The following is a 13,697-nucleotide window of genomic DNA, read 5'->3' as shown; positions in this document are numbered from 1 at the left end:
AAACTCAATGGACTTTTAGTTTAAGCAAGTTTTAAAAAGCAGCAGCAGGAGAGCTTCTGCTCTCCTTTGAAGATACTTTTTCATTTCTTTTGGACACATTCACCCATAAGTTTATTACTTCTTTAAATGTGTACTAAGATCAGTTCAATGGACTAATTGAATTCAATGCTGGTCTCTAGTATTACCAATATTTTTGTTTTTATACATTAGAGATCAGGATTGAATAATCTTTTTAATGAGAATATAGGATGTATTGGTATTTATAAAACAAGTGGAACACAGGACTTTTGGGAGCCAATCTGGTCCACTTCTTCACTAATGAAATGAAATTTCTGTTTTGGGACAATGCCTCTACTTCTGTTAACTGAAGTGAACATCCAAGGCCACTTCAATGAATGGCTTACGTGTTTCATTAATAGGGATACCCTGCCACTGGGTGACTAAATCGCTACAAAGAGGGGTGGTAATAATACTGGCTACGAGTACGTGTGTCCTCAATACTGCCCATGCTCTCGACAACAGATTTGCATAAAGTCTTGCACATACAGTACAATAAAAAGTGAAGAAATTCAGGAATACCATCATGCAGTGCTGGCTGCTCAAAAAATAAATAAAACTGTTGTAGTACACTAAAAGAGGAATGCTTAGGATCTGCTTTTATGCTAGAAACATGCTCTCCCTATGTTTTGTACTGGTCTGCACTTGGTGCCAAATTCTGAAAACCCTCGGAATTTACAAGATCATCTTAGTGTCCAATTCAATCCAATTCAATTTATTAAATACTACAATAAATGCACTTAAGCGCTAGAGGTCCCAAGAAGCATAGCTTGCAGAGGACCTCGTATCAATCACAAATTCCACATAAAACAAATCAGGGAAGGGAAAAAAAAATACAACAATATCTCAAAAATATAAACACAATGCGAGAAAAAAAAAAACAACAACAACTGCTACACAATAACCTTTGACAAGTGTATCCAGTTTTCTAATCGTCAATTCAACGAAGTATATCCCATATAATGGCAGTTTATTTATCTGGTTTGTACCTATTTTTAGCAGTGAAAGAGCGCAAATTGAGATTATTCAAAAGTTTGTCCAAGAAGCTGCAAAGTTTCCAGGAAGTTGCAGCTACCAGCTCTAGCCATTCCTGCTGAATCTCCAAACTCAGAAATGACATTGCTATCAAACATCGACCGCGTCTTTAATGACATCAAGGGCTTCTGGTGTAAAACAACAGGAACACCATAGTATAAAAATCTGTTGATAAGGAAGACACTGTTTTCGAGTAGCAAGGAAGTAGTTGAGAATCAACTGGATCATCTGCTGACAATTGCAACTTCATTTTAGTGAAGTTATCAATGTTTTTGTTTAGTTTATTCGTAATTTCCCATGGCAAGAGCTTCACCTTTTGGAGTGAAAGGAAAAAGTTGGGTATTGTTTCGTAAGTATCAATGCTCTCTTTTAAACTAAATATGTAATTGGCTAATTGGTATGGGAGATCTCGTTCAAATAATCTTCTTGGTTGTTGCTGAGTAACTAAAACATCAGGAGGTAGTTGTCCCTGAAAGTTTTGAAAACTTGTGCTGAGTGTATGGCAAATCTAGTAGAGGAAAATAATGATGGTTTCTGGAAACTGACACCTTGTGCCTTGTCAACGGCTATCATTGCTTCTAAACTTTTTCTATATTTCGTCTTTTTGTGACTGGTGGATATGAGGTCACAAAGATCTGAGACCCATTGTTACAAGTTTCCTGCATCTCGTTCAGCCAATTCAATATGATGCACTGGATCCTAGTTGAATCTGTTCCAGGGAGAATTGTAAAGACCAATAAGCGTCAGAACATGAGTAGGCACATGAAGCATGAAATATTTTTCATCCATCACACCACCAACAAGCTGCTGCTTGATATACTGTCAGAGATTGATGCTTCTAAGTTTCAAGCAGAGTGCATACAATGTCTAATTTTGTATACCCACTAACAACTATCAAGGTAATAATGAATCCCTAAAATTTAACAAGAGAATATTTGATGAAATGGCATAATCTTATGAACATTATGCTTTTCCTAACATAAAAGGAAATGTTCATATTTCAGTTATCTCTGTCTGGTTTTTGATGAGTTGTAAAAAAAAAAAATGATAAAACAATTTTGGTTAGTAGTGAAAAAGTTATGCCAAGTATAAGTGAAAGTGATAGTCACTAGGGGTGGATAGTCACTAGTGATAAATCCCCAGGGGTGGGAACCCTGGGCGAAAGGTGAGTTTTGGGGAACCGATATTTTTTTGAGGAGACACAGAGATTTTTGGGGAAATCCCCAAAAATTCTGGAATAACAACAGCAAGGCCGTACCCAGAGGGGGGGGGGGGGTACGATGGTTTGATCCCCCTCGAAATGTTTGTTTGACTCGTAAAAACGTAACAAAAATAAATATAAACAAATTTTGTATGCTTTTTTTTGTTTTTTTAGTACCCCCCCCCCCCCCCGCCCGAAAAAAAATCCTGGGTACAGCCTTGAGCAGAAGCACAGCATTTTCGGAAAAAATCTGCTGATAAATTTTGCTAGGCCATTGAAACAGCCAAGTAGCATGGCTACTATGCTACCCCACTTTGTCCTCGACCGCTTACAATCCTTTCTTTGAAGACTATGGAAATGAAAAGAAACAATGGATTAATAAATTCGAAGAACTTGATTTATTTGTTTTTTCTGAAATGCTAAAAGAAAATGTAAAAAAAAGGTAAAGCCAATTTTCTTTAATCAGAGCTAATTTATGTTTTTTTCTTCATTAAGGAATATCAGAAAAAAGAATCAAGCTCAAAATCACTAGAAATGTTGGCTGTTAATCACGATTTTTGGCAGAGTAGGAAAAACAGCATTGGATAAGAATTGCAGTAGTCAGCCCCAAAAACTTTAGGGGATGGGACCTTTTGGGGAGTGGACTAGCTGCTTTCCAATCTTTTTGGTTGCTTAAATGAGCACTATCAATTTTTGTTTGTTCAAATGAGCCATTAACCATCTCACTATGATGTTCTGGTAACCCGTTAGGCTTGGTAGAAAAAAAAAAACAGGAGACACATCAGGGCTATTCATGCAAAAGAGTGATTTTCCTTGTTGTTCAAGGTGGGGAACTGTAATTACCCTGTACAAGGTTTTTGACCATGCTGATACCAATGGTGCAATCTTTATTTTCATAGGGGGCCATTTTAGAGGGGTTGCAGGCTCTTTTGAAATTATAATAAATGTATTTTCTTCATGAACTTTTACTTTTAAGATCAACCAAATAGTAATTACCATTTCTGAAACAGTGTCAGATGGCAATTTTTTCTCATTAGGCTGGGTTTTTTGTTGTTGTTTTTTTCAAAAAAATTTTTCAAGCTTTGGTTACTATGGGCTATGATTTGCTCTTTACTAGGTTGGAGCTACTGCTGGAACAATGACAGTGAGGCCCTTGTATTGAATCTCTTTTGAATTATGCTAAGGGTCTGATTGACCTGGCAACAGTTGCTTGTCCATAGAGATAAAAATGCAGCTCATTGTTAACCAGCACACCAAGGTCTCTTTATGGACTGCTGCTGATTATTCTTTACTGGGTCAACTGGCTCAACAAACAAGTTTAATCATCTGCATAGAGGTTTATATGAGAGGTTTATATGAGAGTATCAATGATTATTGGCACATCATTTATATGCATATATATAGTAACTCCTTTTTGTAGTAATTGTTGTTCTTTTTAAGCTCGACTTGAATATTTTAATTTAATTTATTCGTTTTAAGATTCATTTATTCATCTGGATCAATGTTTGTTATTTTTAAGTTTGATATGGTCATTTTAATTTCTTTTCGATTTGGGTTTCGTTTATTCTTTGATAGCAATTTCTGGTCGTTTTGAGTTGGAATTATTATAAGAATGGTCTTAAGTTTAATAATGCTAGTCCAGTGTGTACATGCATTTGTACACTCTGTATTTGTCAAACTTCTATTGTTTTTCGACGTTGTGCGTTGATCTTTGGTGTTGAATGAGATTATCTTTCTGAGAAAATCTTTTTTGTATATGTCACATTTGTCTTTTCACCATTGTCAACTCCTATGCATAACAAGAGCACTATTGTATGAAAAGATTTTTTGTATGTCTTGCATTTATACAATTTTCCACCGGTTTGAATTCTCAAGTGTACTTAGAGGATTATTTTTTATTACATCTTTCATCTTTTTGGCAAGGCGTTTCATTCTTCACAATTTTTTTTTCGCAAAGTTTTTTTTTAATATTTATTTTCTGCAAAAAGAAAGTCATGAGTACTTGATTAGAAAATATAGTATTATAGAGATCCATATAAATGAGCCATTATGCAAATTGATCTTATACGAATTTCATTTTAGGAAAAAGGCAAAAGTACAATTACAAAGGCTGAATGAAGCTGATTTAAATCAGTGGTTACATCATTCTAGTGATGATGAAACTGATGAGAACCAACAGATGGAAAGTGGAATTAGTTCCGCTTCAGATGATACTTCTTCCTTCCAGCAAAGGAAGTGCAGAACAAATAAAGAAGGAAAAAAGAATAAAAATGGTGAATCAAGTCTTAGAAAAAGAACTCAAACACGGAAACAAAGGTTGCGTGAAGATGACTTGAAGCATATGCTGAATGAATCTGATAGTAATGAGTCTGATAACAGGCAACAGAGTCAAGGGGGGCTAATTTCTAGTTCAGATAATTCCCCCTTGGTGAAATTTACGAAGAATAAAAAAATTGCCAACAAAGAAGTTAGACAAAAGATCAGTAATAAAAAAACTATAGATTTCTTATCTGATAGTAATGATGAAATTGAATATAAAAAGACTTCACAAGAGTCTAATTCTTTTAAGTCTAATAGGATTAAAAAGAAATTTGACAAAGTTTCAAAATTGCCCCCTATATCAAATACTGGAACAAAAAATGAGTCAAAAACTAAAAAAAAGCATATTATATTTGATGCTGACGAAAACTCAGAAACACATACAAAGTCTATGAAAGAGAACAAAAATTTGCGTAGAAATCCTAAACGAAGATACAGTTTAACCAAAACAAAAGAAGATCAATCTGTGCAACAGTCATCAAGCGATTCAGATGAAGAAGTCTTGTTGAAAACTAAACCGGAAAAAAGGAAGTTGTCTGAAAAATCTGAAAGTTCAGATGAAGATGTCCCACTCAAAAAGAGACTTGTTCAGGTAAACAGCCCTGAAAAATTAAGTCTTTTAAATTCAAGATCTTGCACAACTCGAAGAAATAACAATCGTTCTTATATAGAGGAAGAATCTGAAAAATCGAAGTCTTCAAAATCAAGCTCTGACAAAATTCAGAAAGAAATTAGAAAATTTAAAAAAAATTCAAGCAGCTCTGAAAATGAGGATCAATCTGATGAACAATCATCGAATAGTTCAGATGAAGACGTTCCACTCAAAAAGAGAATCGCCAATTTAAACAGATTTGAAAAATCAACTCCTTTAAATTCAAGATCTAACACAACTCAGAGAAATATAACGAGTTCTGATTACGAGGATGATTCTGAGGAGGAATCCTTAAGCAGCTCAGATGAAGATGTTTTGATGAAAAATAAAAAAAAGGTAAGGGTAGACTGCAAAAGACACAGTCTTCAAAATCAAAGGTATTCAGTTTTTTTACTTTGTTAAAGTCAAATTAATTAATAGTGAATTAATAATAATGATTGTTATTATTTTTATAATTATTAATTAATAGTTTAGTTAATAATTCATTAAGCTAATTAATTTAAGTACTAGCTGATTTTAGTATCATTTTAGAAATATAATATCTTCTTCTTGATGGCGTGGTTGTATGGATGGCAAGCCTGGTATCTTTTCAACCAAAAAAATAACTTCTTTTCCATTCTGGAATCTTTTTTCCCCTAAAAATTGCTACACAATTCCTTGTACTGAGTTTTTTCCCTTACTGCCTGGAATATATTCCATTTTTCCAGCCCATTATTACTGGAATACATTACTGTAAATTACCTTAACTTTTGTTATGATGCTTAGTACTGGAACTGCTAAAACCGTATGTATGTATATTATTATAATGTTTAAGGCTGCAGCTGCTTTTTTCTGTTCAAATTTTGATTTTGTTTCTTGTTGTATGATTAAGGTTATCTCTCTATCCTAAACTCACATGATAAAGATATATCAGTTGAAGATCAATATAAAAAAACAGGCATATTTCAAACTGCGTGGTTAAGCTACATATTTTAAACCTTCTGTCGTTTTCTCCTAGTTTACAAGACACAGGAAAAAAGTTTTAGAATTGGTCTTCCTAGTACACAACCTCCAGTACCTCAGAGTTTTATAAAATGGAGCTACTGATGAGGATGGGAGAGACAAGTAAACAGGGCTTGCTAATAACTCAACAAAAAAAAATTTCAGCTTTTATAACCAATCCAAATTTTATTTTACTTTTTTGTACTTTTTCTCTTTTTGTGAAAAACAAATGTTAAATTTGTCCCTCTATGGAAATAACTTTTACGTCCTCAGAAGTCTAAGAGAGACTTTTAGAAAATTAACTGCCACTACTACTAACAACTCACTGCAGCACCAAACCGCCTAAGGGCAGCATAGCTATGCATGCTCTTCCTCCATCCCGGTATATCCCTCTTTACACCCTCCCAAGAAGCTTTCATTCCCTTAAATCTTTCCTTGTGACATCCTCCCATCCCATTCGAGGACGACCTGCTTTTCGTCTGGCCCTAGACGATTGACCAATAATCTTCGGCATTTTGTCATTCTTCATCTACAGAAAGTGTTGTAGCCATCTCGTTCTTTCATTATAGCCCTAGAAAGCGGGATTGAACCACATTTTTTGTACAGCTTATTGTTTGAGATACGGCTAATTAGTCAGGTACCCAAAACAATCTGTAGGCAATTTCTCTAGAAAACATCGTGCAAATTTTCTTCCATTTGTCAGATCGCCCATGTTTCAAAACCATACTTGACCACTGTCATCACTGTAGCTTCCAATATTATAATTCTGGTTCGCAGAATTATCTTCCTAATCTGTTTTTTACTTATAATAATACATAGGTAAGTGAAGCTGTCCTCTTGATAAGTCTTCTCGTTACCCGGCATCATGTCTTGACCTTCACTTACTCCTAGTCTTAGCGATTTAGTCTTCTTAATATTAATTTTCAAACCTATTCTTACACCCTGAACTTGAAAAATCTAAGAAGTTCATTCATTTTGCTAACATTTTCATGTGGGATGCTTCAGTCATGAGCATTATCTGATTATAGAAGGTTTTTGCTTCCCTATTTGATTTTGTGTTCTCCCATTGCCTGTGCAATGCTCCTTGGAACAAAATTCGTCAAAGTGATCCGTATAAATAGGGATAGAACGCAACCTCGCTTGACTCCTGATTTAAAATCACTCAGTCTTTCTCTTTTTCAAAAATCATGTTCATAATCTTCAGTAACTTATATCTAACCTCATAACCACTATTTAAAAAAAAAGTCATTTACCGTACTATCAGTACTTGGAGCCTTGTTATTTTTTAATCCTTTTAGTACTGTCACTAATTCTTCTTCACAAAATAAGTCTTCCTGTAACTCTATGACAGTTTGACACATTCTCAAAATGTCCTGCCCATCTGTATTTGATTTTCTCCTTCTCACTAATTGTGGCCTGTTCCTCAAAGTCAAGATTGATTATTTCCTCTCAATTGATTAACATAACCGTACAATATCATGCTATTCCACCGTCTGGCTGCATCTTCCAAATCTTTATTCATGACTTCCACTTCACACCTCCTTGATTCACCTTTTAATGCTTTGTCCACTTTCTTTACGTTCCTCTTATTTTCATATGATCTATCACTCAAATAATTCTTGTACAGGGCACTTAAACATTTTCACTAATAGTCCTTGCTGCGTTTCTAATTTTCTTCTTTAAGACACCATTAGCGACTTCACAAACTATTTTCCAAAAATTATTCGATCTGTCTTCTATATTTTCAAATTTTAAACTCTCTATTTTAGTATTCAAATATCATACAGTTCGTGGTAACGAAGTAAGAGCGACTCGTCTCAATAGTAACCGAGACTCTAAAAAACGGAATTTTAATATCAATAGATACATCAAAAGAATCGGATTTTTATGCTGATTTCAAATATTTAAGTTTCATCAAGTTTAGTCTTACTCATCAAAAGTTACGAGTTACCCGAGTTACCTGAGAAAATTTGCCCTATTTTCGAAAAAAGGAGAAAACATCCCCTAAAATTCATAGAATTTTAATGAAAATCACACCATCAGTTTCAGCCTATCAGAGAACCTTACTGTAGACGTTTCAAGCTCTTATCAGCAAAAATGTGGAATTAGGTATTTTTCGCCAAAAGAAAGATCACCGATGCGTGTTTCTCTTTTTGTTTTTTCTTTTCCCCAGGGGTAATCGTATCAACCCAGTGGACCTAGAATGTCACGAGAGGGCTCATTCAAAGGAAATTAAAAGTTCTAGTGTATTTTTACAAAAAAACTGCATTTTTGATATCTTTTCATACTGCAGTATTTTCAAAGATATTTGATTTTTGAAACAATCAAAAAGTTCGTGGTAACGAACTGTTGTATAGTAAGAGCGACTTGTCTCAATAGTAACCGAAACTTTAAAAAATGGTATTTTGATACCAAAAGATATATCAAAAGAATCGGATTTTCATGCTGATTGATCAATTGATTGATCAATGATGTCATAATCGTAGGTTGTATCCAGGTTGTCTCTTATTATTCCAATTAAGATAAAACTATAAGCTTTTTCCTGTTTGTAATCAAACAGTTTGCGGTAACGAAGTGTATAGTAAGAGCGACTCGTCTTTTAATCAAAAAAACAAAAAAAAATTAAAAATAGAATCAATTTTTCAAAATATACTGTATTTTATGTCTTTTCATACTGCATTCTTTTCAAGGATATTTGATTTTTGAAATAATCAAAAAGTAGTAGTGGCAGTAGTGGGAACAATATTTGCAGTAATAGTGTATAATTATTAGTAGTAACAGTAGTAGCAGCAGTATTAATAGCAGTAGTAACAGCAATATCCTCAGCCTTAGTAGTACTCGATGCAGAAGTAGTAGTTTTAGTGATAATAGTGGTAGTAGTAGTAGTTCTTGTGGAAAAAGTAGAAACAGCAGTAGTTATAGTAGTAGTAGCGTGCAAATATTGCCTTTTTGGTCAATTGATCATCTCCCTTATCACTTCTTGAAAATCCCAAATTAATATACTCATTTATTCCTCAGTTAATAACCGTTTTGACAACCCATGGACACATAACATGTTATGATTTAGTTCAACACTCCCCTCAACATTCCCTGAAAGACTCATCTTAATAGCCTTCATATTTTGGGAAAGTAGAAGTCAAACATACATAACTTTTCTCAATAACATATGCTATATGTAAACAATGAACAAATTGCACAACTTGCAGCCCATGCCCTGATGCCTCGGGAGGGGGGGGTGACATCCCCAAGCGCATAATTACTGAACCTTTCAACAATGCTTAAAAAATTGTTTTGAAGTTTGCTATGAAAAATAAAGGGCGTGGAGAGGGGTCTCTCAAATCCCTTTGACTTTTAAAAAAGGCACTATAACTTCCAATTTAAAATCGAATGAAACCCACCTGAATTTAATACGACCACCCATTCCATAGAAACATTATATGCCCCCAGGGAAAAACTTAAAGCCCTTGCCCCAGGACTCTGGGGAGGTGTGCCAACCCTGGGCGCATCGTTATATGTTCTTTGGACTATTTTAAACAAAATTGCCGTCGCACAATTTCAATCAGATACATTTGGTGAAACGAGGGGGGGGGTTTGTTGACATTCATCACTATTGACTCTTAAAAGGGAACTAGAACTTCCAATTTCAACCAAATGAACCACCTCTAAAGTTTATAAAACCGTCCCTTCCATAAGAACCTTAAATGCCCCAGGGGCATAGCTTACAACCCTCGCCCTCAGGTTCTGGTGGTTTGTATTAACCTAAACAGCCTTGTTATCTGATCTTTGGACTATTTTGAATAAAAGAACGGTCTCAAAATCTCTCTAGAATGAATCGCGGGAAAACACAAGACGTTTTTGTGTGTATGTGTCTCGGAAGGGGGGGGGGGGGTAGCTGCGCTCTGATCACTTTGACTCTTAAAAAGGGCACTAGAACTTCTGATTACCAATCCAATGAGTCCCCTCCGAAGCGTATACGACCATCCTTTCTATAAGAAAATTTTATGCCCCCAGGGCATAACTTACAACCCTTGCCTGAAAGCTGTAGGGGGGGGGGTTTGTCATTCTCACAGACATAATCTCCTGACCCTTCGACTACGATGAACAAAATTGTTGTATCTGAATTTTGATTGGAGGTGTTAAGGAAAATGATGAGCGTATGGAGGGGGGGGGCTGGTTGCTCTTAAATCACTTTAGCCCGTAAAAAAAGGCTTTAAAAATTACCAGTTTTAAATGAATTGAGCCCTATTTGTAGTTTATACGACCCCCCACTCCATAAAAAACCTTATTTGCCCTCATGGCATCACCCAACCCTATTCCTAGAGCGCTGGGGGGCTGTGTCAACCCTAGAGGCATTATTATATGTTCTTTGGACTATTTTGAACAAGATCGCTATCTCATAAATAGCGACGAAGACCACACTGCCTTTCCATCATAAACAAATAAGTAGAACAACAGGGAAATTTTTATACAAGACAGTGGAACGCAACTTTAAATGAATATTTCGACCCTATATCCAAGGGCCGTCCTCAGCAAAACAGACGAAGAGAAAAAAAAACAATATAAAAGAAACTTACATTAAAATTCAATCATTAAAACTGAAAGGTTTTTTTTTAATGTTTTAAAACAGCCCTAATATCATTACTTCAAGGAAGTTCAACCAGGACTGGTTGAACTTCCTTGAAGTTATGATATTAGGGCTGTTTTAAAACATTAAAAAAAAGACTTTCAGTTTTAATGATTGAATTTTAATGTAAGTTTCTTTTATATTGTTTTTATTCTCTTCGTCTGTTTTGCTGAGGACGGCCCTTGGATATAGGGTCGAAATATTCATTTAAAGTTGCGTTCCACTGTCTTGTAAAAAAATTTCCCTGTTGTTCTACTTATTTGTTTATCGCTATCTCATATTTTCAATCAGATGCGTTTGGTGAAAAGAGGGGTTGTCGGGGGGGGGAGGAGGTTGGCTAAATGCCCTCAATCACTTTTGACATTTAAAAAGGAATTTGAACTTCTAATTTTCAACCAAATGAGCCTCTTCTAAAGTTAAACAACCATTTGTTCCATAATAACCTTAAATACCCCGTGGCACAACTTACAACCTTCGCCCCCAGGCTCTGGGGGCTTGTATCAACCCCAAAGCTTTGTTATATGATCTTTGGAATATTCCGAATAAAATGACTGTCTCAACAATTTTTATTCGATCGGGAAAAACGGCGTGTTGGTGGAGGGGGGGGGGGTAGCCGCCCTCTGATCACTCTGGCTCTTAAAAATGGCACTAGAAATTCAGATTACCAATCCAATGAGTCCCCTATGAAGTATGTACGACCGCCCTTTCTATAATAACCTTATATTCCCAGGGGCATAACCTACAACCCTTGCATAACCTACAACCCTTGCCCTGAGAGCTGTGGGGGCGAATGGGTCTTCCTCAAAGACATAATATTGCTATCTCCAGATTTTGAACAAAATTGCTATCTCCAGATTTTGATTGGATGTTTTGGGGAAATGATGAGCGTGGGAGGGGGCCAGTTGCTCTCAAATAACTTTTGGCTCTTAAAAAGGGCACTATAACTTCCAATTTCAAATCAAATGAGCCACATCTTTAGTTTATACGACCACCCATTCCGTAAAAAAAACCTTATATGCTCCCACACGGTAAAAAATCCGTTCGTACTTTAACGCTAGATTATGGTGCAACAAGTGGACCTTATGCAAAAATAGCGTACTTTTAATAACGGACGCTAATTCAGCTTGTTTCAGTCAGAGGGGTAAAAAAAAGGCATTCTAGCGTACATTGTGACTGATTTAACGTTATGGGCGGACCTACTGAACTCGTCACAGCCAATCCCTGTAATCCTGAAATTACAATTTTTCAACATAAAATGACCCTTTTCTGTTGCGAAATTACAGTCATTTAGCGTATTTTTTTCGTTGGTTTGACGTGAGAGGCGTGGCCTTCCAGTTTCATTTCTACGTATCAAAGAAGCCTCCGCGTCTTGATTTTTTGGCGTACAATTACAGTCCTTTAGCGTAAATGGATAATGATTAGCCGTTAGGGGTGGGGCAACCCATACAAGTTTATATTGGGGGGTGCACGTGATTTGTTGGGGTCAAGACAAAATAATTTTTTTTGGGAACGGGGAGGGTCCCGAGTTGAAATTTTGAATTGCAGCTTTTACAATTTGATTAATTTTAAAATTAATATAGTCCAACTATATTATGTACAACTATTATTCAAACTAACATTATTGTTCAACAATTGGTAAAAATAGTCTATAATCTAACAGCTGTATTACAATTAAATCGTTTCCAATAGCAAACAGGTTGTCAAACGACTGGAAAACAGTAGTTCGACAGGTGTACCGCAATCGAATCCTAATGTATTGAACAAAAAAAAACAGCTTTTTCAACTGAAAGTAAGGAGTAACATTGAAACTTAAAACGTACCAAAATTATTATCTATATGATGGGGTTTGCCCCTTAGTCAATACCTAGCTCTTTACGCTTAAGTTCGAATGTTGTTCCAATTCTTTAAGAATGACCCTTGAACCACAAAGGCCGTTTAATTAGAATAGATAGCTCTTTTGAAAGTACTAAAAAAAAGTTTAGCGTAAAGAGCGAACTATAGACTAGGGGGCACACCACCTCATATAAATAATAATTTCTTATCGTTTTAAGTTTTAATGTTGCTCATTACTTTAAGTTCAAAAAACTTGTTTTTTTTAGCTTAATTTCTGGTCGTTTTTTAAATAATTCTTTTAAATACAGCGCCCCCTTAATATAAATATCCCGTCCCCCACGAAAATCTCGTTCCACTTAATCTCCTCCCCCCCCCCCTGCGAAAAAAAATCCCTCCTGAAACCGTCTGAATACGTCCCCATAACCCATACTGTATGTAAACAATGGGCAAAGTTCATAACTTGCAGCACTTTCCCCAGGGACGTTGGGGGATTAGGTCATCTTTAAAGACATAGTTATTAAATTTTCGACTATGCTGAACCAAGGGGTTATTTCAAAATCTTGATCGGGTGACTTTGAGAAAAAAGCATGGGGGGGGGGGGTCTAGTTGCCCTCCAGTTTCTTAGTAATTTAAAAAGACACTAGAATTTTTGATTTCCGTTTGAATGAACCCTCTCGCGATACTCTAGGACCGCTGGATCGATACGATCACCCCTGGAAAAAAAAAAAAAATAAACACGCAACCGTGATCTTTCTTTTGGCGAAACATAAAAAATTCCACATTTTTGCCGATAGAAGCTTAAAACCTCTACAGATGAGTTTTCTGATACGCTTGATCTGATGGTGTAATTTTTATTAAGATTTTATTACTTTTAGGGGGTGTTTTTCCCCCTATTTTCGAAAATAAAGCAAACTTTTTCAGGCTCGTAACTTATATATTTGAAATCAGCAAAAAAAATACATTTATTTTAATGTATCTAATGGTATAAAAAATTT

At 35.5% G+C, this 13,697-nt stretch overlaps 1 protein-coding gene across 5 annotated transcripts in view; it reads left to right on the top strand.

Annotated features, from left to right (window-relative positions):
* Nucleotides 1-13,697, top strand: part of LOC148953672 (uncharacterized) — a 58,506-nt gene that overhangs the window by 14,118 nt on the left and 30,691 nt on the right. For all 5 annotated transcript variants that reach the window (XM_089108413.1, XM_089108412.1, XM_089108411.1 and 2 more), the window contains one exon: nucleotides 4,376-5,600. In XM_089108413.1, coding sequence (XP_088964539.1) covers nucleotides 4,376-5,600 — 1,225 coding nt within the window. The remainder of the gene's footprint in view (nucleotides 1-4,375; nucleotides 5,601-13,697) is intronic.

Source organism: Artemia sp. Qi Xiang Cuo, chromosome 3 (assembly GCF_049724085.1).
Source record: "Artemia sp. Qi Xiang Cuo chromosome 3, ASM4972408v1, whole genome shotgun sequence".
In the NCBI taxonomy this organism is placed as follows: Eukaryota; Metazoa; Arthropoda; class Branchiopoda; order Anostraca; family Artemiidae; genus Artemia; species Artemia sp. Qi Xiang Cuo.
Note: the sequence above shows the minus strand (reverse complement) of the source record. Positions and strands in the feature narration are given on the sequence as shown.